We start from the raw sequence: 26,064 nt of genomic DNA on the forward strand, positions 1-26,064 counted from the left end.
GATCACATTGCCCTTTGCTAAAAACATAAACACAGAGCTAAAATCGATAAATGAGTCTTTGGAATTGCAATTTCAGGGCAGTTTTGCTATTACCAGGACCGGCCTCAAAACAATACACGATCACCCACTTTTTTACGGTTTTCTTGCTGGTCAACTGAAGCCCCCTATGTGTATTTTCAATTTAATATGATCTGTATACTATTCTAATAGGCTACCTATTGTCTTCTTATCCCTGGCTGCCACTGTCTTGCATGACAACAAGACGAGATGATGACTTTACTGTATCTAGATCACACGTATTAGAACAACGGGTACAACGATTTGCATGCAAGCATTGCCTATTTTGTTCTGTAAATAATACCACTTTGAACTGCTTCTTCTGTTTGTGATGCACAGTTGACAAAGAAAGACAACACAAAATGGGATGTGTTTTTTTAGTTGCTTATCATCATTTCATCTTAAATTACAATAGAAACATTCAGTATGTACAGGAATGTCATTCTGCTCTGTGGTAGCCGTGCCCAGTATAATATGCTGATTGTCAACATCACAATGCCACTAAATTTGGTTAGAGTTTCTTTCAGCTACATCAGTAAAACCAAAGGGAAAAAAAAACAAGCTTGATTAATTATTAGAAAATGACGATTTGTTATTTGAATATTACAGAGATCAACTGCTGTTAAAACAGTATTAAGAATACATTTCCTCCACCATTAAAAAATTGAAACTGACTCTTAGTTATCGTCTTGAATCCCAAACCTCACTCTAATCATGAATAAATCAGCAATGCTCTAATTTCAACACTTGAAACACCATCTGAGTTTCTAGGTTGTGGACACTGTTGCTGGGACACAGCCATTCAAAGAACCTCACCACCAGCACAATTAGAGGTGACCACTTTCTGTCTTATCATTTCAATCATTACAAGTATTTGTTCATATACAGATAATCATTTGTTACAGAATCGTGGTTATGATATTTTGAAGTATTTCTATAGGTGGTTCTAGTCAAGCATGGCTGATACATGAGCAGCAGAGGATGTTCACAAAGCAGGAAGACTGTGGTGGTTGCCATTCACAGCTTCTTCACCCACTAAAGATGCAACAGGCAGACAAGCACGCAGTCCTTCGCTGCTCGCCGTGAATGGCCTGTTTGTTCAAGCTCAAGTACTGTTGGAGCCTGTCCCACACACCAGGAGGAGAAAAGGAGGGAGTCTGCCTTTCTAAAAGACACATTCATCTGTCCTCTTAAAACGGGACAATTTGTGTAAAAGGTGCCATTTACAGTATATAAATGTAACCAACAACTCTCACTGCAAGTCTGATAGGCATTTTTTGACAATGGAGAGTTTGCATGGCTGGCTGATTTACAAAGCGTTGTGCAAAGAGCCATTACATGTAACTTTAAATACAGCGGATTTGATCAATTCTTCAGAAGGAGACTGAAAGAAAGTGTTTCAATAGGTTTCAAGGAAAGGAAGAAAACTTAAAGTAAACAATAAAAAGTTCATTCAATCTGAGAAACACAACGAACCAAAGATTATGTAGAGTTAAAAAAGTGAATCCAACATTCAGAATTTACATCTAATTTGGTCATATTGGTGATCAAACATCTGAACAAAGGGAAACCTGTCAACAAAAATGTATCAAATGACACAGTACAAAACAGTCTCATAGTTCTCATGGAATATGTGATGAGTATAACAGGTGTCGAACTATGTCAACACATAATGATGTGTATCAATAATCAGTAATTCACATTAGATTAAAAGAAGTGGGAGTGCTTTGTAGCGACCAACACCAAATGTTGGAGTTAGTGTCAGTAATTTCTTGTGGGCTGTTTGGTACTCTGGTTTCATCAGGTCCAACCCCAGTACCCTGAACCGGGCACATTTTTATCCTGGGGTAGCAGTGGAGGCCCTCTGTGGTATGTACTATACAAATGTGACCTTGTCTTTCACCCTAGTGCACCCCTTATGGGTGGCCATGGTGGTAGACAAATAAGCCTGCTAGAAGCAATGTTTCTTAAGTATAGGCACATTTCTCAACTTTCTCTATTTCATATTACACAAGAAAATTAATTTCATCATAATATATTTCTGGAAGAGGGTGTAGCAAACCAGCAGCCAGTCATGGCCACAAAGAGCTGCAGTTGCCCGTAAGGATGGCACACACAAGAACAATAAGCATCCCTCTTCCCCTATCCTTATGCAAAAAACAAAATGCCCGCCTGAATGGGCGGGGCTGGGCGGGGCGGGGCTGAGTGTTGCATTGTGGGATTGCAGAAACAGAAAGCTGTCTCTGCTCTAGTGTGCCCTCCTCTGTCAGTTATGGGCTGGAGGGAACATGAACGCCGTTCTCCCCGGTGCCCTTGGCCTTATGCAGAGCAGCCTGAATGCGGAAGTGTGTCCGTGACTCCATTGAGTAGTTTTTGTAATTTTGCCTGAAACAGAGCGAGAAGAGTCATTTACAATCACATCAGAGGAAAATCTCAATCTCAATCAAGTTCTAATTTCAAACATGGGCATTGTAATAAACCCATATACCAAAAAAATGGTTTCAACAGACATCGCTCTCTGTAATATTTGATGAAAACCACAAACACAAATGGGTGTGGCATATTTAAGTTAAAAAAACAGCCATGATTTGTAGTTGTAGACTATGTGAAAAAATATAAAGCAAGGTGAAAATCTTTGATTTAAAAAGCTTCTCAATGAGTAAAGATGACTTGAATATGGTGTTTAAACAGACTTACTTTGCTGCTTCTAGGAGTTTGATAGCTTCATCTTTTCTGCCTTGCTCCAAACACAGCAGACCATGCTCCAGCAGTGCATTAGGAACCAGGTAGTGGTCATACTTGATTTGAGTCTCACTGCAGATAATGTATGTGTGGAGGTAAAGTCAGTATGAAGCATTCAACTCTTGTGCTGTGTTTTTTAAAACAGAACTGCCTTTATTCATCAGAGGATGCACAGCATATATGGGCTACGTGTTGATGGCACACTGCAAGAGACTAGAGCATATCTGTTTTTCTGGATGCATACACTGTCTGTACATGTCTGTGTATGTAACTGAGAGAGACTTACTTGCAGAGGACTAGGGTAAAGTAGTGTTCGGCCTCCTCTTGATGCCCCAGGTGTTTGAGACACAGTCCCTTCAGCAAGCTCAGCAGACACTGATCATCTATGGAGAACTCAGTCCCTGACAAACACACAGCAGGACGGTTAGGAGCTAACAAGCAGTTCATATGTTCACAATAGTTTGCTTGCATCTGAAATAAATGTAAGCCACCTTAGCATATTCATATCAAAACAAAAGAAAAAGAGAATTTTAATCCATTGGAAAGATCTTTGAGAATGTGGTAAATAAATGTGCATACTTGGGCTGCTATCAAGTTTAGCCTGTGCCTCATCCAGTGTTTTCAGCATGCCCTCCGTCAGGTCTTTGTGTTTGCCAATGACTGTATAGCCATTCCATATGTACATCATCTCCTAGACAGCACACAAATACACACAAATAGTTTAAAAGCAACAACCAGTGATTTTTTCTTTTTTGATATAGGTCAACATGAAACGTGTTCTTTCTGACAAACCTCTGCTCTCTTTATGGTCTGACTTTAACAAAGGTTATTCTTGTAACACTAGTTCTAAGTGCACAGACAAAGCTCTCCAAACTGCACTGAATCCTTAGCCACCAACGCCTGCACAGGTTGTATAAATGTCCATAGTATTATTAACCCAGCAGCCACAATGTCAACAACTCAAGCTGTGGCAGAACGACAAGGTTAGAGGGCTCGGTCTCGGGTCTCAGCGCATGGACCCAGGGGGGGCGTAATGTCCTACCCAGGAAAAGCCACCCCAGTTGGATGATAGACTTGTGAAACGCCATAACATAGCCAATGAGCATTGTTCCCTGTCAACCTACTGCAGCTTTTGATACAGGGTGAAACAGAACAAATGTTACAAATCATAACCTTGGTTCTGTGAACACAGGGTTGTCTCTTACTCATCACACACATGCCTTTATCTGCTGACTTTGTGGATAGTGGGTCAGAGTACAGCAGCTGTTTATACATCCTGAAACCCTAGAGGTTGGTGGGTCCATCCTGATTGGCCAAACTGGTTCATTCAAATTTCAGAGAAAAGAGCTTCTTATAGGGCAAAGTCTGTGTGAAACAAAACAAAGCAATTTCTCTGATATTTTAAAAACAGATTCCTACATGAAGAAATGCAACACGTTATAGAAACAGTGTAAAAATCCAGCCTCGTCCAGTACTGACCAGTGGAGGAGCAGGAAGTGGAATGGGGTTTTCTGCAAGGTAGCGACGGGCTTTTCTGATAGCGAACTTCTCTGTTGGTAAAGACTTGCCAGCGATTTTCTGCTTCAGCGCTGGAACCTGCCTGAAATATGATACAATAAACAAATTCATACACATGAATGTCAGTATAACAACACAATATGTGACACATTATTTCTGTGGACACACCCCAGAGACAGTTTAAAAGTTAAGCCAAGTCAAGTCAAGTCAAGTCAACTTTATTTCTATAGCATATTTAAACACAGCTTGAGCTGACCAAAATGCTGTACAAAGAGCAATTAAAATAAATAAGTACAACAAATACATATACAACATATAAGAGACATATAAGTCTAATAACAAACAAGTAAACAGCATAAAGAATGCCAAAGGAATTACTAGAACACTTGTGCAGCTGTTGACCATCAATAAAAACACATGTATTGTTTTGTGCCAGCAGAAGATTTAAGGTCAACCAGTTTTTTTTTTTTTTTTTTTGCTATATCATTCCCTTCTGATAGAAATGGCATCTCTCCTTTCTGTGCGTTCATATTCCCTGCCAAAGACTTCTCTTCCCAGAAGAAGTGATTATGATATTATAGATATATAACTGTCACACTGAATATATCTATTTCACTGTGGTTGATGTGAGCAGTTTCGGTAGTATCTAAGCTCTTAGTTCGTACCTGAACAGAGTGAGCGCAGACTCCCCGAAGGTTAGACAATCATCCTTCGTCAGCATGCTGAGGTAGGCTGCTTTCATATACGCATAGGTAGCCTGAGGGAAGGAAAAAAAACTGGTTGCCGCTGCAATCCAATCATTCCTTTTCAAATGAGATGAGGAGAGGAAAGAACTACAACTATGTGGAGTTTAGAGAGTCAGACCAGGGCAATGGAACTGAACTGGGGAGCAATTGTGTATAAGTTATATATCATAACCATTAGGTTCACCAAAATGCCCAAACTGGTGGTGATTTTTATTCTGGAAGGATTATTACATGTTATATGTTTCTATGTAAGCTGACAAAGGTCTACAACATTTTTGTTATCATCAAAAACATTTGTTGAACTGAAAATAATGTTGATGTTCTTAATTTATGAAAGGCTGACTGACTCTGATGGTCATTCCCATTCATTTTTCCATTAGCCTGAACATATCCCCCCAATCCCACACTACGATAGCCCACCTTGGACCATGAGTTCTCCTTGCTGAGCAGGTCTGCGTAGAAGTAAGCCATCTTCCAGTGCCTCTTGTATGTGAAACACCACATGAGCTCCCAGTAGCACATGTGATGAAACTGCTTCCACTGCTGCTGAGCCTCGCAGCACTCCTCGAAACGCTTGATGGCCTGGAAACATACACAAAAACTGCAGATATGTCCTTCTTACTCATATTCAGTGTGACTAATATGTGGTGAGCAACTCAGTATAAATCATGTTTGAATGGGTCAATGATTCAAACTAATAGATATTTGACATGACTTGTGTGATGTGATGAAGATGGAGATAGAGTCTTCTGTTGGGTTTCCTTTATTCTTATTCTGGTTCAGGACGTGTGCAATAGTCAGTGTTAAGAATTATGTGTAATGGACACAGACGACTCAAAACTTCTCTAATATTTTATAAATTGATGAGGACAAAGTCAATCAATGGGCAACCTGAGTTTAAAGACAAATGTGTCATCATTATGTGTAAAAATTTTGGCTGTCGCTAATGTCATGTTTTAGAAATAAATGCAGACAGACAGGATGAGTAAATAGCAATTCTTTCTTTTCAATTTGGTAATTATATTATAGGCCAATGTAACTCAATCTTATGATAACTTACAGAATTAGTTCCTCAAATGTATTGTTGTTTAATGTTGCTTATTGAGTCGCATGACTTGACTCAGGTCATGTGACTCATGTCCTCCACCTCTGGTCACTACGTCCCAGACTCATACAGTGAGTGGACCCACACATTCAAATTCAAATACAGGCTGACAGACACATGGATACATAAGACACTCAGAAACATCAAGAAATGTGTAATGCCATGATGCATAAGAAGAAAAAATTCCACATGGATAGTGCAGTGGTGAAAATGTGTGTACGTGTGGTTCTTTCGGATGTACTCACAGCATCCAGGTTGCCTTTGATCTCTTCTATTCGACCAGCAAAGAACAAGAAAATGGATCCCTGTGAGAAAGATACAACAACAGATAAACAGTGACTTCAAACATGATACTTTAAATCATGTGGAAAATTTAAAATAAATCTATTAAATACAGTGTTTAATTCTGGCAAACCTTCGGATATTTTTTGAGATATGGCTGCAGCAGTTTCTCTGCATCTTCAACATCTCCTTCTCCAGTGCCTGCAAGAAAATAAACAGAACAAAACTAACTAAGGTGCTTCTTTGTCTTTGTGGTTGATAGCAGCTGCACGTGTGTGTGTGTGTGTGTGTGTGTGTGTGTGTGTGTGTGTGTGTGTGTGTGTGTGTCTGTGTGTCTGTGTCTGTGTGTCTCATTTGCTCACCGAGTATGAAGCTCATGAAGGTATGATAACAGAGCAGGAGCATGTTACAGAGGAAGGACCTAAATGTGCTTTCTGCAGAGCCCTCCTGAAGCTGCTGGAGACCAAACTCCTGCACAAACACACACACAATCATAGACATTCATAGTTTGAATTAAGTCTCCTTTTAAGGAAGATCTTTTGGTCAATGAGCAGTAAAAGCAGCACACGGTGTGGACTTTCATTCAGTGGGTGCTGGAGGATGAGCAACATCTGCTCGTCTACCAGAGTAATTTAAGGCACCCAGTCTGAACAGAAATGGGTCACACATAGGCCTGTGTGCAAAATACATAAATGCATTATTGTACATAAACAGGATATGCAAGTTCACAGTGTCACAGACTGTAACGTCTGTATATAATGTCTAGTTTTTTGCACCCAGAAGATAAACATAATATGAAAGTAATATCAGGCTTTTGAATTATTTTGTATAATGATCACATAAACCAAGTCAGTATTTTAAGAAGCTTAAATCATTCTTCTAGCATAACAAAAAATAGGAAGTCATGATCCACAGAAATACAGTTTAGTAATACAATAAGTACAATAAGTAAATAAGTAAATACATCAGTCATCATGATCAAAGCAATTTGAAGTCATTCACACATCAAGTTGTGCAGCTGTAAAAGTTTTGTCTCATGCTTTTACTAAACATGTCAGCTTCATTGTCAACTCAGTAGTAAATATAAGAGCTTCACCATAATCACAGGCAAGACTAAAGTAGCTAGTGAAAGTGAGATCACAAATCCAACTTATGAACCAACCACAGTTTTCAGTGTATTATTAAGAGAAAGGATGTGGCGCTTCACGCAGAGCAGATCAATCCATCCTGTGTCAAACACCCCTAACAAGAGCTGTTACACCCTCCGGTAGACCAGCTGTCAGCTATAACTGGTTTTCACAGCAGCACTCACCTTATTACCGGAGAAGCCGACAAACTCAAGCAGCTTGAGCGTCCGTGTGGGCAACATGGAAATCATCTGCAGGAAGTAGACAAGAAGTACAATTGAAAGGATCACAGCTGGATTACAGGATCCTTTCTTTTTCATTACAACATCGGTGGTTTTGAAGGAAATGATCTTGCATTTCCTAAGCATACTGTACAAAGGCCATGGGTTGTACAGTAATTAAGGAGGTTTTACAACCTACAAAGTAACCCGAGATAATTACTTCTTTACTTGAGTTCTTTATACTTCCCTAGATGATTAAACTACATAAACTTGATAGCAGCATTTTTCATTTTTGCAACTATTTTGGATAAACTGGATAGTCTGCAGAAGAGGCTCATGAAAGGGCTATAATCAAATAATTATCTATCAGTGCTACATGAAGAGTAATAAGCTCATAAAAACGCATTGCCTCCATGTTAGATTATAGTGACTCTTATTTTCATGTTCATCTTTTGCTATTTATGTGCATCTGCATGGAAATCACAAAACACGTAATGCAAGCAAATTGTTTTCAATATTGTTTCCTTTGGATAAGGCTCAAAACATGTTTGTAGTCCATTAACCCAACAAATTACTGCATTAAGCTTTCCACTTACTAGATTAAAAGCTCCTACTCCCAATTTAACACCACCCTCAAAATGGCCATGGTTATCACCATGACTGTATCCAGCAGACTGGAGGACTGTGTGGAGCTCCCTGTAAAGTAAAGATAAGGGGAGAAAGTTAAATGTTTTACAGGGTAAAGAGGAAGATAGAACATGTTTAATGGGAAATTGGGAATAGTTGACAAAAACTTGACATGAACAAACAAGGATATTCTGGATTTAAGATTCTCACTTGTATGTCTGGTAGCTGTTCCTCACTTTGATTCCCCCTTTAATGAAACTGATCATGTTTTCATCCTGTGCCAGGCAGCAGCAAGAGAGCAGGAGAGAGGGAAAAAAGCAGAGTGAGTTTAAATGAGAGTGAGTTTCAATAAAACATAAATGTATCGATGGAAGCCGTTTTCAGTGCCGGGCTGTCTGGGTAAAGCCTCACTCCTGACCTGCAGAAAGGTGAGCGCTGCCCTCTGCAGGAGACACTCGGCGTAGCAAACTTCAGCATGTAGTTCCTCTGAGGTGAAAATGATTATGTCACAGTCAGCCTGAAAGCTCAGCAGAGCCCAGGGGCTGCAGCGAAATACCCAAACGCACATACAGATATATACATACACAAATACACATGCACACTTAGCACTTTCACATGAGGGCACATACACACAACAGAAGCAAAGGTTGTCATTGCTTCTCACAAAATGTTCACAGACACACACGTAAAGCACAACTGAAACTGCTACCTAAATGTTGTCAATAAACGATGGAGACAGATTTTAACCCTCCTGTCAATACACGGCGTTACTGACCTTCTGTGAAGCTTTTGGAGAAGCTTGACTTCTTGCGGTGCCTGAAAGCACACAAGCACAAAACCATCATCCGGTATCAGTGGCTGTGTTTCACTCAAAATGTGAGATTGAGATTGTTTTTCAGCGGCGTTGCACTGTCCTGCGTCCCTTTGCTTATCTTGTTTCCAATGCAAATCAGTGACTCAGCCTCTTTCCAGAAAAGACAGGATGCTGAGCTACTGCAGGATGAAGTTACCTCAAGGTGCTGACCATGCACTAAATTTTCCAAGCAATAGTCACAACATCATAAAGGAAACTGCGTCTGTGACTTCAGATCAGTTTCGGCCTGAACAAGAGTGTATGTTTATCAGACTGGGCTAATTAGATCAGCTCAGAGTCATGACGGACTCTCACAGTGGCTCCAGGACAAACTGTGGCAGGCAGCTGTGACATTCTTTGGGTCAGTGAGTCAAGACAATCCCAGCATGTTCTCTGGTTTTGGTATGATGTTACTAATACATGTTCAAACGATACAGCATCATGTACTGTGTACCTGAATGTCTAAATCAGCAGTATGAGTGCACATTTTATCAGCTGGTCATCCAGGCATTATTTCACCATGGTGTTGTAGGAATGTCTCACCGCTGACAAATAGCCTGGGCCTCCTTCATGGTGTTTCCTGCAGCCAGGATGTGTTGGGGGTCAAAGGTCATCATCGCCTGCATCTCCAAGATAGTGGCATAGGTCAGAGCGTGGTACATGCTGTCTTTGGTTCTGCAAAAAAAAGACAATGCATAACATTTGTTTTCAGTAATACCGCACTGGCCTTGAAAATGAAACATGCTGCGATAGGTAGTAAACAACATATTGATTCAGATAGGTGACATTCTCTTGCTGGTGTGCAGACAGAAAAGAAGACGGTAGAAAAACCTTTTGTTGAACTAAGAGAAGTGTTAAATATGCATACGGTAGTCCCATACAAATGAGAAGTGGAACAACAGAAACTGATAAGCTGTCGCCTGATAATTAATTCTCGCTAACAACATCAGTGAGATTGAATACTTGGAAAGCTAAAACCGCACCACTACACAGAAAAAACAAAACCGTTTAAATCTATTTATACATGTGGTTGTGGGCGCGTCACATCACATTGTGTTTAACAGGAGCTGCTCCTGCAGGTCAAAGTGTCTGATGTCACAGACATTTTTTCAGTAGATGTACTTGTTGTTCTAGTTAAAAAAAAAAACTTGTTGTTCCAGTTCTGAACCATTATTAGAACAAACTACTTAAATATAATTATGGTAAGAATAAAAACAACACAAACATATGGTATTGATGCTAATATGCTGTCCTACTGCAGGCACAGTTGATTGTTTAAACAGCTTTACATATTTTGTATTTACCTATCTATTGTAAACATAGATACAAAGACGTGGCAGAATAATTTTGGTAGCGGCAGAGTTGTGTAGAGAGGAATCTCGTCAGTCTGCATAACTGACATTTCTTTGTTGTGAACCACAGACTGACTCATGCGGCCAACCTCTGTGACGTTACTCTGAGCTAAAACCAGTCGCGTTTCGTGGACACATAAACTATTTTCCAATTCATGGACACAGCGCACAAAGGCCACGGAGTCTTAATCGAGCTTAACTTTACTTTTATTACAAGCTGTATTTAGACTTAATGGATCTGTTATAGAGAAAGAGAAGCAGACACAGATGAAAATAGTATCCATGTTACTTTTAGCCGATCAAGGTCATAAAATCAGAGCAGTGAATCAGGCTGAGCTTGAACTTTCCACCTAAAGCAATTAATATAATTAATTCTAATTCGGTGATCAACTGGTAAACAAGAACCAACTCAGTAACAACCAGGAAGCAGCTGACAGTCAGAGAAGGCGGAGGTACAGACTGAGAAGCAGAGAGATTTGCCTGTCTTACATTTCCATTGCATCAGGCTTTTTTCTTTTTTAGACGACAGCCCAAACTAAAGCTGAGAAACCTTTTAAGATGGAGCTGTGAGGTTAAACTGAATTGCTTGTAGCTGTGCTTAAATTGCTTGGGAATTCCAAATATTCAACAACAGTACTCAGATATTTATCAGTCAGCATTATCTCAGGGCTCAGAGATACAAAGGTCTTCATCCTAGTTACAGTACAAAAGCCGGGTCCCCCACATATTTCCAATGCGATGTTCCATGATGCGTGGGAGGAGCTGCGTTGTGCTTTCTCACCTGCGTGCACACGCCTTGTGTTCAGTTCTTCACGTGCCAGTAACAATAAAGGAAGTGTAGCAATGGTGAGACCATCACTACATGCAAAAGAGTTTGTTTTTGGCATAATGCATCATTGTTGCCAGTGGCTTTGATTGTAATGAGTAATAACACAGAGTGAAAGTTGAGGAAATTAGCAGCTCAGTTTCAAAATTAGAAATAAACCTTATGAAAAGTAGTGATAGCTTTGAGTGTTAGCATAGCATGTCGCGAGTAATATAATGTTTGCACACATAGAGGGACACAGTTACTGTATTATACGTCATACAGCTAAACATCTACCTCCTGCACCCACTCCCTGCTACAACTGTGGGGGAATTGGGGAGGTACAGCATGATGGGAGACTGAGATTGCACTGAGATTGTTTTGGCTGTACTTGGTCTGATGGCATGTTTCAACAGAGAGCTGGCAAATAAAACTAAGCCTGCTGTTGGATACCTCGAGGATTTGAAGGCTGATCAAAACATAAAAAAAAATAAATACCTAAAAACACTTGACTGGTTACTTAGCAGGCACGTTTCTACTATCTTGTAGATGAGTCTGCAGTGGCTCCTTGACTGTGACTTAGAGGAGGGGAAACATATAGCCTGGGAGCCTCAAACATCTGAATCCTGTAATATAGGGGCAATTTGCAGAGATAGCTCAGTTTATAGGCTTATATAACGTGGTATGAGTTGCTCACTGGCAGTGATATTGATGTACGGACAATAGCTCAGACTACAGAACTTCTGGTCAGAAATATCAAAATAAGCCGGCATCTTGTAAGAGAGAAATTAAGGCAGAAACTTTTGTCTAAAGGGAATAAAATCTTCGCATATACAAACAGCGGGAGCAGCTTGTGGTTCTGTCAGTCGGTGTCTTGCTTAAGAACACTTGTACATAACTACCAACCTTGCTATAAATGGCTAACATGCTGTACCGCCTGAGCTACAGCTGTCCATCAGCTCCCTCTCCTTTATCAATGAGTTAACATCCCTCAATATGTATTCTGAAATGCGTAATTCACACATCGCATCAAGAATATTGTCCCCTTGGTGACAGTTGATGCTTCAGCGTTAATTCAGTGACAAACAGGGTGATGTCTATTCCCAGTCCCACACTTCCCCATGAGAAACAAGCATTCTGCACGTCTCTTCCCGCAGTCACAAAACATGGCACCATGTACATTCGAGACTTTAAACTGCCCATAGGTATTGGTGTGAGAGCATTAACCCTGTAATGAGTAACCCTGTCTTCCTCCCAGTGCATGCTGGGATAGGCTCCAGCTGCCCCTGATCATGAATAGGAATGTGAGAGTAAAAGAAATTGGGATATAACTGGTTAAAGTACATCCACATAATGAAAGCTCAAGTATTTTAGTTTCAGTGTGTGTTTGTGTGTTTGTGTGTGTGTGTGCGTGCGCATGTGTGTGTGCTGCAGAGACTGTCCCAGTTGACTGCGTCAGCACCAAGCTCCGGGAAGGGGTGCAGAGACAAAGAGTGAAGAAGAAGAGAACTGGAAAGCACACATGGACTAAAGAAAGGGGCAGATGAACACTTAGGAGGACAAGGAAAGCTTCTGCTGGTGTGTCACAACCACAGGGCTGCTTGTTTCCTTTCTCTCTCTCTCTCTCTCTCTCTCTCTCTCAATGCAGAAGATGTCAACACACCTTGCATAATATTATATATTAGAAGTTTGACACTCCAGACCATCAGCTTCCTCACAGCAGCAAACAGGAACATTCAGAGGAGGATTGTGGGTGTTATCAGGTTTTGTACAAACCAAACAAATTAAAGCCACATCTCAATTTGATTAGCGTGCTGCATTAAAATGTAAAATGACTCTTTAATTTGACTACATCCTCACTGTCGACTGAATCCTTGATTCCTTTTGTTAAAACTAGGGAAATGCTGGAGGGAAGGACACAGCGTTTGTTCATAGGACATCATACTGTCCCACTGCATGCGTCAAATCCAACCATCTGGGCTCAACACAGCTACAAACGTACATATTTGCAACTACTGTTTGTTTAGGTGCTCTTCAGTGACTGAAAGAGGAAGAGATGACCCATACAGAGCTGTGGGAAGAATATCGAGACAGAAACCAGGACCCGCTGGGCTGACCGACTGCCAGGCTGTGGCAGCAGTTAGAGGTAAAGCCAGGGTGGATTTACACAGATTTTCCTCCAGGTTGGAATATTTCACAAATCCAGATTTAAATACTGAAGCATATTATGTTTATGACACCAGGATAGTCAGAGTATTTATGTGATGTTGCGATGAAAGTCTGCATAATTAACTCTGAGCTGAGAAACCAAACAAATTACATCAATCTGAACTTTTTTGTGTTAAAAACATCTAAATGACTCATAATATCAACAGAAAATACGCTAAACTGTGAATATGTGTCAATCTAGCCTTAGTGCCAAATTATAAAAAGGAAGTACAGGCTGACAGGAAGCTGTTCTTACATCTCGTTATAAGCCCGCTCTGAAAACAAAAAACTGTGGCTAAGGAGTGGCCTACAGCCCCAGAGAGAAGAGACAGAGGGTGGAGGATAATAGCGAGGGCGTGATAAAGGCTCCAGTAATAGACGAGAGAATGAGCAGTGAACAATGGAGTAACTTGATGACATAGTGTTGGAATACAGAACTAGAGGCAATGGAGTGAGGCTGGAGAGGGAGTTTGTGAATCAAAGCAGCATGTCAATCATGTAAAACCTACAGCCATAAAATCATCAATAGGTGTCAGGAGAAAACACTTCCTAGCCAACCCACCCTGTAGTACTTTTGCTTCTGTCTTGTTATTGGATATTTAAACCTTTAAATCATTGCATTGCAATCATTGTGACCCTATTTCCTCATTTTTGGACACTTTTATTGAGCAGATACATTGATCTAATTACTTTTAGGAAGTCAACAAATAACAATTATTTCATGTTTTACCTTACAAAATGTATATTAAATAAGCTAAGGTAATATAGAGGCAATAAAGAGTTTTGCTGAATCATTATCAAAACAGAAACAACAGAATAACACATATCTCTGCCCTCCAATCTGAATTGACTTTCAACTGTGGAGAAAGATGAGGCCTAGAGCTAAATGCATCAAAAATCAGCATGCTAACATGCTAATAACAGCAGTGCTAATATGCTGTTGTTTAGAAGATATGTTTTAATGTTTATTATCTTAGTTTAGCATGTTAGCATGCTAATATTGGCTAATTACAACTAAAATACTACATCCACAGGCCATTTTCCGCAGCCCACATGAAGGATACAGAGGGAGAAGTTTACCGTTAACATTAACAATGACTCTGTTGTATTCACATGTCACATGTGAGACATGACAGTGTGGCAGTGAGCCAATATGAGCAATACCAGGACCCTGAAACTGAAGCAGCTAAATGGAATTCAGCCATCTTTGATTTTATTATTTGTGTGCGTGAATGCAATTTCCTGTTGAAACTCTTCACAACTGAGAGTGAAAAACACTATAAATACAGTTGCTTGTATGCATGAAGCCAGCTGTTTGTTTCTCATCCACTGTATGAAAGTCCATGAAAGCACAAAGCCAGGTGGACCTGAGCTCCATTACAGGTGAGAACAGCAGCTATATCAGGATAGCTGGATCAGGTAGGTTATGTCTTACCTGCATCTGAGCCGGGCCTGCGCCTCCTCAAAGTCATTTCTGAGAAACAGATCCAGGGCGGCCATACAGTCCTCCAGCGCCAGAGACAGGTCTGACCGCGAGCACCTGGAGAACCAAAACAAACAGAATGTGGATGAAGTGGGTGAGAACTGCTGAAAATGTTTGCTCATAAACAGGCCAAGCTGGGGGTCTGATGAATTCTTAGTTTAGTAAACATCTCTGATCTCTAAACGAGTAGCATCCAAAAAAAATTCATGCCACCTCATTCTGCTCTGCCCCCTCCCACCCCAGTATCTCTCTCTCTCTCTGGTTGTCTGCCTCTACTGCAGTGACCCTGTTCTCATTTACAGCAACAAACCCAGCCTCCAAACACTGACAGAATGAGGAATCATCATATTGTCTCAGTTCACTTCCTGTATTTATCCTCCATTAAACATTTTCCAATCCCCCACAACTTCACAAGAGAGACAGAAACACAGACGCAGTGAGCCAGAGAAGCAAATTGGCTCAAGCGAGTGCTTTGATGTTAGTGTTGTTGATGTTTGCATTACATTGCACATTACAGGAGGAATTAGCATAAATTACAGTGCTCACACAACCATATACTTTTACATATATATATATATATAGGAAAATACAAGCTCAGGGACAAGTTTTGAACAGGATCATTTATTAAAGTTGAACAACAGATGCTGTTGCTGGCACAAATAAATGTATATCCGTATCTAAACACAACATTCTGTTGTAAGCTGCCTTTATGGAAGCTCAGGATAATTTTTGATAAAGCTGCTGTCCATTCTGACGTCATTACTTGGTGCAGATGACCCCCACGTGACGAGTGTATAGTGTGGCCAAACTGAGCACAAGTCAGTACTGAGAATCATGCACTGCTCCTTCATCACAAGGCTCCCTCCTCTTTGGTTTCACTCACTGTGCTGATAATGGATCTGCTTAAATAAGATTTTTTATTCATCACTTCAGTTTGCAATTAGCACACAGCATGTGGAAAACACTAACATTCAGCATAATGAGCAAAACAAATTAATTAAGAGAATGGTAAATGTGTAACACTTCTGGCTGACAGGAGTGCTACACTAATGTTCTTCAATGTTAAGATGATTCATTTCTTTCATCTGGATGATGACTTGTTGTCTTGTAGAATGCTACTTTTTCATTAATTAAGTCATTTGCTATTGATGTTAAAGTGGCATACTTTCTGAGTTGTTCATTTGTTTATTATTGTGTATGTGTTTTTGTGAAATAGGAACCTGATTTCCACTTTGTTTTATCATAAAATCCAGTTTGGTTTTCCAGGCTACCGTATTGATCACAGACCCTAACAACTGTTCTCCATTTACATTTAAGTATATGATGCCAGCTGCAAACATTAGACAGACGCGGAAGAATGGCAGAGCAGAAACTCAGCAAACACAACTACAACTAATGTGTGTAACAACAGTGACTAATAGACGGCGTTCACTTTACATTCCAGCCCTTGAGAAACATAGAGGAACTATAAAATCATCTCAGACAGACACACACACACACACACACACACACACACACACCACCACCACCAGCACCACCAGCACCACCATAAAGTAGCACACACACCGGTGCAGCTCTGCCTAATGACATGCGGGTGACTGCTGTGTTCACCATATGACCAGCAACAAGCTGGGCTTCCTGATAACAGCACAGAAAGTCACACTGGCGACAGAGCAACATGTATGTTCAGTATACATTTGTCTTTAAGTGAGCATATATACTTCCAAACAATTACAGGTACCAAAGTTTAACTTAATACTAATAATAATTGTAATAATAAACTTATTTTACATCAACCATTCAATAATCGAGTGTCTACACACAACAAAATAATGAGACATAAAGGGATTAATAATATAACTATCAATAATGCCAGGAGGGAATTAAAACAAGGCACAATACTGTATATATGTTTATGTCATTGATTTTAAGGATAATGCTGTAGAGTCACATGTCTTCCCCCGGGGCCCACTGACTGAATCCAGCCAGAGCTTTCTCTGCTGTGTCGTATCTGTTTTCTCTCTGCAAAGGTGCAGTGACTTCCGACTGTCACTTTTACCTAAAACAACAGTCTTGCACAGAAACAAGAAACAGTCAGACGTGTTAAAGCACCGCTATCGACATCACTTCTGTCTTTGGGACAGTCAAACCAAACTCATCATTGCATTAACTACATTCACTCCCTGGACTTTCACTTTACCCTATAACTAGTAAAAAACACATCTAATCTTGACTTAACCAAGAAATTCCTTGTGACCACAACCCTACAACCTAGTGTTGACCTCACGCATATGTGTTTTGGCATTATTCAGTCCTCTTAAAAAAGATAACCTTGCTGGAGTTTTATCACCTGTTACGTTGAGAACACAAGCATAATCTAATAAATAATAAATATCAATAACCTTCAAGAGGCTATGGTGTTTTGGAGAGCTTGTCTACTTATCTGACAAAAACAGGACACTGTAGACAGCAGCTACATGTGCACATTACATAACGGCTGAGATAAAACTCAAACACTAGCTAAATATTTTACAGGTCAAACTTCCTGGCGTTCACATTATTTAGATTATGAAGGCAGAAATCATCAAATTGGTTGAGTAACAGCAGTAACTACAGTATAGTGATGGTATCAATGAGAGGGAACAATCAGTGGCTTCATCGTTTCCTTATAGCTGAAAACCAACTCAACTGGTCCTGGCTGATTGGAAAATAAGATTTTGTCAGGTTTACAGCTGAAAGACAATCTGAGGCCCTGAAAAGGAAATGAAGGCGATCTCAGTCAGAGAGCGAAGATTGTCACACAGCACAGGACATTGTCCTTTAAATGGAGGGAATAATTGACAGTTGTATAAAAGGAAGAAAGGGCATGCCAACCAGGACAATGAGGAGAGTCTGTTAGGTTCAGGATGTGCATACCACACATTGTCCAGATAATTTAATTGAATTTTAAGTCAACGAGTCTCAAATTCTGGGTTTATTTCTCCAGGGAGCAAGTTGCACAATAACAATCATTATCAGGCAAATGCACACACACACACACACACACACACACACACACAGANATCAGACAAATACACACACACACACACACACACACACACACACACACACACACACACACACACACACACACACACACACACAGATAGATAGAACCACTTAGCAAACATCCACTATTCATAAACACACCCCTGCATGTGCTTATGCAAACCAACATGCGAGCACACACACACACACACACATACATACAGACACACACACACTCCGGTTTAAGAGTGACGAAGCATTAGTTTACCGGACCAGGTTCACAGAGCTTTCACCACATTTATTCCAGCTGCTATAAGATGCTCGGAGGCCTCTTAGCACTGAGCTGTGACACAAAAGAGCCAAGCTGCTTCTATAATAAACCAAGCAAGTTTGTCCACATACCTGAGTGTCACAGCTTTAACTCTCTCTTTCTCATGCGCACATACACACACACACACACACATTGCCCTTTAAATCATGGGAACACAACAGAAACACAATCTTATAGAGGATCTTACAGAGGCCGACTGAATGACAGACACGTCATCCCAACATGCAGCAGTAATGAAGTATCTTACCCGTTTGACAGAGTCTCTTCCTCTCCTGACACTTTCATCTGGCAAAGTGTGTGTGTGTGTGTGTGTGCGTGTGTGTGTGTGTGGGTGTGTGCGTGTGTGTGCGTGTGAAAGAGAGACAGAGAAGAAGACAGATAAAGAAAATTGCAGAAGTGAGCCTGGGGCCTTTACAGCAGAGCAGTCTAATGGTCTGTGTCTCTTTCTATGGCAGCAGCAACAAGAGCAGAAGCAGCGGCAGAAGTGCAGGCGGGAGAGAGAGGGAGAGAGAGAAAGAAGAAAGAGAGATAGAGAGGGGGGTCAGAATGAAGGAGAGAGGGAGGGAGACAGGAGGAGAAGGAGGAGGAGGAAGGGCGCAGCAGCAACAGCAGCCCTTAATAAGATTGGGATGACTATCACACATGAGGAGAGAATACACAGGCTATCTGTGCTGCTGCTAACACACACACGCACGCAAGCACGCACGCACACACGCACGCATACGCACAAACACACACAAACAAACACACACACACACACACACACACACACACACGAGCCTGTCCCACCTCTTCCGATCATCACCCTCATGCTACACACTGCAGTCTCTGCTCAGATTGGTTAATGCTAAATCAGGGGCGGAGCTAAATGTCCACAACTCATGGCCTATTGATTTTTATATAAGATGTGAAACTACTAAAAAAAATTTTAAAAAGCTAGGAGAAAAGAGACCTGCTTTCATTTCTGACACAAACACCATCACACTTTCATCTGCTGTATGTGAAAGAGGGAAATTTCAGGTTTAAAAGATGGAAAAAGAGACAGCTGGTGTGTTGTGAGGATCTCAGCCGGTCCAGTCTGCTGCAGTGGCAGAGACTGAACACTGCAGCGAGCCAAAAAACAGAGTCCAGAAACAGAAGACATACAGTAGATGCAGCACGGCAGCAGCATACTGTAGCTACACAACACCTAATGTGAAATCATGAATGAAATATAGGCACAGTGCCAAGAGTTATGGTGTTTGATTACCATAAACAGCAGCTCACCACTCACCCGAAAGACGGTGTGTGTGTGTGAGAGAGAGAGAGAGAGAGAGAGGTGTAGTACATGCATTTGAAAGCAGAAGAAGGCATATCAGCTTTAGTTCAGAGAGGACTGACTTGACTGCCTTGCTGATGAAACAGGTCTATTATCCATTGTCAGAAAAGTTCTAAGACGTTTAATCTATTTGATAAAATACACTCAGCAGGGTTGCAACTAATGACTATTTAAGGTGGAGTAAGTGATTCTAATCCAATACACTAGACACAATACACTCATATTCAGCGATTATCTCCTCTCAATCCGCTAGCTGTCTGTTCTGTGTGTGTGTGTGCTGAAAAAAAATCTGGTGTTCCTACACAGTCCCGGCTCTGTAAACGGGAAATAACACAACAACGAGTAACACAACACTATTCCAGCCAATGAGCAACAGAGGGCATTCGTGCTCGATCTCTACTTCAAAGGAACACAACAGCACAACGACTGAGCTTAAATGAAGAAACGTATTAACCGACTAATACTACAGGTTAAATGTAATGCCTCATAATCACCAATATGAAAGGTGGAGCAAAAGAACAGTAGCTGATAAAATGAACTGTGTAATGAATTGGGCAATGGTGGGGGAGAATATGTTTTGGTTATTTACTTTACGGCTGTACTACTAAATGATACTAAGATGTCTATAAGTGAAATTTGATGGTTAAAATATTATTTTATCTTGACATCAACCCAGTCATGAGGAGAGGAATAAGTTTTTGCCCACTGTGAATGTTTTTGCCAATTCTGAAGAAATTCCCTCAGGGCGATCACATTCAAGAGAAAACGTGTTTTGTGAGGTCACTGTGACTTAGACCTTTGACCTTTGACCACCAAAATTTTATCAGTTCACCCTTGAGTGAAAGTTTAAGTTGAATTCCCTCATGAGTTACTAAGATATTGCGTTCATGAGAATGGGATGGACGGACATACATATGGGAAACATAATGCCTATGGCCCATAAACATTAACTGAAACAACATATAAACCTAATGGTGCCAATAATGACAGAACAGAACAATACAAAGGCAGAAATCATATTAGTTTCATTTCAAAACCTTCAACCGAATACAAGTGATTAGTTGATCAAACAACATAACTAATGTTACCTAAAACTAATAGTAAATGTATGTGGATTACACAGCAGTCCTTTGATGATAATAATAATAATAATAATATGTGTGTGTGTGTGTGTGTGTGTGTGTGTGTGTGTGTGTGTGTGTGTGTGTATGTGTGTGTGTGTGTGTGTGTGTGTGTGTGTGTGTGTGTGTGTGTGTGTGAACTGACCATTTGACCCATGGTCTGCTCATACATCTCTGTGACATGCTGGGGGCTGGTCAGTTTGTGAAAGAAAAATCCTTTGTGTATGTTTTCTATGCATTTGATAGTTCAATGGTGACATTTGTGGGTCCATAACACTACATGTCCTTACTATGAACTTCTTTAATAGCTTGTCACTGATGCCAGGTCAGGGATGTCTGCTATGTTTCACAGAGCCAATAGGTCAGTATTGTTTTTCCTGTTTGCTAATGTTTTTTATAGTTAACTGGTTAGTTAGCGCGTAAGTACCAATGTCAAATTTGTGTGTCCAGTAACATTAAATTTCTGCCTTCTTTCTAGTTTGCCAAGATATGTTATTAGTGTGGTGTTGGCACTGTCTCTCTCTCTCTCTCACACACACAAACACACACACACACACACACACACACACACACGTGTTCTTAGTAACACTGCTGACATCAGGAAGCATAAAGAGCACATTCATGTGACCACGTCTAAGTGCTTGTCACGTTTGACATATTTTTCTCTCATAAAAACACAATCACAAGGGAAAAGCACTTCGGCCCAGCACAGAAACATGAGGGGAAATTCATCAGTCTTTATAGACTGTAGTGCGTGGGTCATGGGTTTAAGGTGGAGATAACTGGTTTTGATACGCTACTGTCCTCATGGTGGATAATGGGATTTGGCAACCAAAAAACAATGATTAATGATTATGACTATGACTTGCAATTTCAAACCATTTAGGCTTTTTTTGGTTTATTTTAATAATATGTAAATCTGTATTAATATTCATGTACCACAGATCTAAACACCTTAGCCATGTCTTAATTCCATACTGGAGACTAATTATAAGCAAGTTTTGAGTATGAACAAGATTAAAGGAGCTATTTGTAAGTTTTGCTATTGCTACATAGCCAAAGTTAGCATTAGCAGCTGTTTACTTACCAGTCTAGAAGAAGCGTTGTGAGTTCAGCATCAAACTTCATTCCTTTACTCACCACGAGCTGTCTCTAGCGGTGGAATTAATGGCAAAGTTAACTCTCCTCTCTATCACGTCTTTTCTTCTACTGAAGTTAGCAGGCTAATTGGCTAGCCCCGGCCTGTCTCGTAACTTTCTGATAGCGACTCACTGTAGCCTCCAATCTGTCCTGAAGACGTAACGTTGCTGAGAGGGCGTATTATATCCTCTTGCATTATAAAGACAACGATGGCCAAAGCTCTTGCGACAATCGCCACCAACTGCTCCCGGCAAGAAACCACGTTCAGTGGCAGAGAAAGCTTACAAATAGCCCCTTTAAGTACACTCAAAAAAAGTCAATATGTATCCTAAAATTTGTTGTAATTTTGAGCCTACAGTTGATGTTAACTATTGCATCAAGTAACTAGATAAAGCACATGGTAGCACTTGTCACAGCTGCAAAACTTCAAATAAATTATGGGTAATTAAAACAGCAGGTAAAATGATTTGAGCGTCTTTTGCCGTAAATCAACTATAAACTCTGCAGATTTCCTGTGAAACATAACCTGTTGGTACACAAGGGCAAACTTAACCAAATGAGGACGCAGGTACATGCTGTCAAGGTATTTTTGAAATATTGTATTTTTTTTTATTATTAATGTCTAGAAATGATATACAGTATATGATATATTTAAGATTTAATGAGGTACAGTGAAAGTAATACATGTACAGTGGCAACTTTAACCTCTATTTAGTTTTGCTGATCATCCATGCTTTAAATTCCCTGCCTCAGATCCAAACAGACACAACTATCCTCGTCCTCAGGCTCCCAATAAATGCTTTACATGCCTTGAAACACAACGTGGGATTAGACAATTGAATAAGCAACAGGTTTGTGTTCACACTCAACCAGTTATTCTCAGGTTCTCTCTGTCTGAACTATTCATATGGTGAACAGCAGAAAGAAGCCGCATTAATGCCAGTGACCTTCTCATGACCCTTACCTCAACATGCCACTAACATGTGGAGAGAAGTCCTCCAAGTTACAATCTGTTCACACTGACTGACAGATGAGCAGGATCATACAATAATGAAGAAACGCAAAGACAATGTTCCTCCAGTCTTACCCATTAGATGGATTTGTAGATTCCAGAGCATCTTTGTTGTCCGGTAGCTGTAACCTGAACCAGAGGGACAAAATTGAGGCTGTTTAGAGAAAAGAAGGAAATCTCCAGGGATGAAGACCAGCTGAAAGGAGAGCTTTTGTTTGAGGAACATGATCGTGAGAGCCCTAGAAACACAGACAGAGATATACTGTATTGGACACTCCCCGTCTACTTATTTCTTTGCACTGATTTATTGAAGATCTTTCCCCAGATATTAATTTGACAGTTTTGAGAAAATGTCATGGAAATCATATGATGTGGGAACAGATCTTGGGAAAGTTTTGGTAGTTCATTTCAAAACATGTATCAGCTGCACCTTTTACAGAAAGTAAAGAATCAAGAGAGTTCATATTTAAACTGTAACCAAGAATACATTTATCCGATTATTTAGTCTAATGTCTGCCTACAGTGGTTTTCAAGTTAAAAGACACTCACCTGAAGTCTGTGATGATGGGATCCAGGTCTCGACTGTTTATGACTGCCAACCTGAAAATAAATAAAAGTCAGTCTGTGTATGACTCAGCATGTCTGGAGTTAAAATGGTGAACTCAAAAGGTTCAAATGCATTATTATATTCTTATTAAATGTGTTATTAGCACTATGAGCGGGACTTGCTGTTTTCTTTGTGACACTGCTGATAGTTCCTGGCTGTAAGAATAAATGTGTACGTGGACAATATAAACGTACCGGCCTGGAGAGTCCGGGCTGTCAGGGATGTCTTGTGCCTCTTTGGCATCCCTGCAAAGAGGTTCAAAGGTCAACTTAGAGCAAATGTAAGAATAGATCTCACGATGGTGAGAGGAAGATGTTAGCTAGTCTGATCTGAAGATGCAAAGTGGACTGAAGAGTCTAGCAGAGATCCTCTACCAGCATAGACGACAAAAAACTGTATGTTTGAATAAGAAAAAACCCTAATATAAAGGTAAAAATAAATGGAAGCTGAAAAAACATCAGAAACAATCACAGACATCTTTAAAAATGCACAATTAATGTTCAACTTTTGAAGTCAATTTATGAGGAGAAAAGCACTGCAAGGCAGTTGTCTCATACTTTGATGACTAATGAATTAATCAACTGAATAGTGATTCGAAAAGACACCGACGGCCAAAAGCCAGAAAGAAGTAAAATGTCAGCATAAACACAAAACTAAATGGAGCCCCCTCCTTGTGGCTGAATTTTTTTTTTTCAACAGACCCATACCAATTTTTGGATAGAGGTTGTTTATATATTATAATTTTGCTGTGTTATTTTTAGACTATTTGACCATTTCATCCACAACAGCATTCAAGCTACAACACTCTCCACTTAAAACACCATTATTTAATTTGTAGACTGCATAAAATAATGGTTTCTCTATCATGTAATTGTGTGTGTGTGTGTGTGTGTGTGTGTGTGTGTGTATCATTCAAAAGCTCATATGTAACAGTTCCACTTCACTGTAATCCTGCTTGACCAAATCATGACTGTAATGTTGTCTAACAGGCTGCTGATTGGCAACAACAGACTTCATCAAAGCAGTTACAGGCAACACAGAGGGATTCACAGAGGGAAGAAGCTGTAAAAGAAAAAATTCCTGTCAAACACAACTTTTTCTGTCTGAGAGGGGGAAAGTGGCAGCTGCTGTTACAGTGAGATGATAGGAATGACTCATCTGATCCAAACAAAAAAAAAACAAAAAAAACACAGGAATAAACTTCACATATCAGGTTTTAGACACTAAACCTGCTCAAAGGAGTCTGTTTGTGTGTGTGTGTGTGTGTGTGTGTGTGTGTGTGTGGTCTACGGAGAATCTGGGTCTGGCGTCCTGGAAATGCTGTGCTCTACACGTCAGTTTCAGCGTGATGACAAGATGATCGGCGGACAGCAACACAAGTAGGCTGCACTACGGTCCCCAGAAAAAGCGATTACATTCGCACTGCTGGCCGCACTGTGAAAACAGGCAAGTACCGACAGGGCCTGGACTTGCACTGATTTCCAGGAGCTTTCCCTTGTACTCACTTTTTGCTGTCATTTTTCTTCACGCTTCGCCTCCAGCCGGTGATAAAACTCATTCCACAGCGCTGAGATCCGGTGAAACAGCAGAATATCCCGGACAGAGCAGGTTTACAGGGCGGGCATGGATGAACTGACAGACAGACAGACTGACACACAGGAGAGGAGAGGAGCAGTTCACACTTAGAGCACACCGACACAAATGTAGGGAGAGCTGCCGCTGTGTGTCTTCCTCCTTCCTGGCGAAGAAAGGTGTGTTTGCTCTCATCACCATCTTAATGACTTTCCCATTTAAATGCACAGGAATGTAGCTGCTGCTTGTCCTGGCTTCATGGTCCTAACACCCTCCACATTCTGACAAGTTATTAAAAATAAAAAAAATTAACAAAGAACCCTACACCCATAAATAAACAAGTAAGTAAGCACATAAGTCAAAAACATAAAGCCTAAAAAAAATTATTCGACATTTAACCCTTTTAAACTATATCTACATTATGCATGTTTTTATTTTCACGCTGAACCTTTGAACAAATGTGGATGAAACTATTCATAAAATGCTAAGAAGGAAATTTGGACATTTCCTGGGCAAACTCCATCCACAGATGAAGATAATGTGATGTGACTGAAAGCTGCAGCCTCTAAATGGACATTGTGGTAAGATATTGTGCTAACTGATGCTTCCAAGGTCAAGAAACAACAAATTATTTAACCAATTTTAGAAAATGATTTATTAGGAAAAGTATAATATACAATAATGTGTGATAATATATATTGTAATTCATTGTGAAGTAGGCTGTATTTGAGGTAAATTTTTAGACTATGTTGATGTTTCTCATTGCTTTGAATAATATAATATAGTAATAGTATAATCCCTGTGAGCTGT

The 26,064-nt window shown here is 40.2% G+C and overlaps 1 protein-coding gene across 2 annotated transcripts; it reads right to left on the reverse strand.

Moving 5' to 3' along the window:
- Window positions 1-426: 426 nt before the first annotated feature.
- Window positions 427-25,436, reverse strand: ttc39a (tetratricopeptide repeat domain 39A). 2 transcript variants are annotated; one of them, XM_022754164.1, is made up of 21 exons: window positions 25,188-25,436; window positions 23,877-23,927; window positions 23,625-23,675; window positions 23,151-23,204; window positions 15,079-15,183; window positions 9,822-9,953; window positions 9,201-9,241; window positions 8,844-8,911; window positions 8,636-8,700; window positions 8,395-8,494; window positions 7,763-7,828; window positions 6,813-6,921; window positions 6,584-6,651; window positions 6,414-6,473; window positions 5,484-5,645; window positions 4,983-5,074; window positions 4,279-4,399; window positions 3,379-3,490; window positions 3,086-3,200; window positions 2,755-2,871; window positions 427-2,442 (listed from the first exon to the last, which is right to left on the reverse strand). In XM_022754164.1, exons 1-21 carry the CDS (start codon window positions 25,238-25,240, stop codon window positions 2,328-2,330), a joined length of 1,857 nt encoding a protein of 618 aa, XP_022609885.1. In that variant the 5' UTR covers window positions 25,241-25,436; the 3' UTR covers window positions 427-2,327. The 2 variants fall into 2 exon arrangements, with proteins under 2 accessions (XP_022609885.1, XP_022609958.1); XM_022754237.1 differs by lacking the exons at window positions 23,151-23,204; window positions 23,625-23,675; window positions 23,877-23,927; window positions 25,188-25,436 and adding an exon at window positions 18,732-18,756.
- Between the last annotated feature and the right edge of the window lie 628 nt (window positions 25,437-26,064).

The sequence above is a fragment of the Seriola dumerili genome, unplaced genomic scaffold (genome assembly GCF_002260705.1).
Source record: "Seriola dumerili isolate Sdu_G_001 unplaced genomic scaffold, Sdu_1.0 BDQW01000002.1, whole genome shotgun sequence".
NCBI classification, from domain to species: domain Eukaryota; kingdom Metazoa; phylum Chordata; class Actinopteri; order Carangiformes; family Carangidae; genus Seriola; species Seriola dumerili.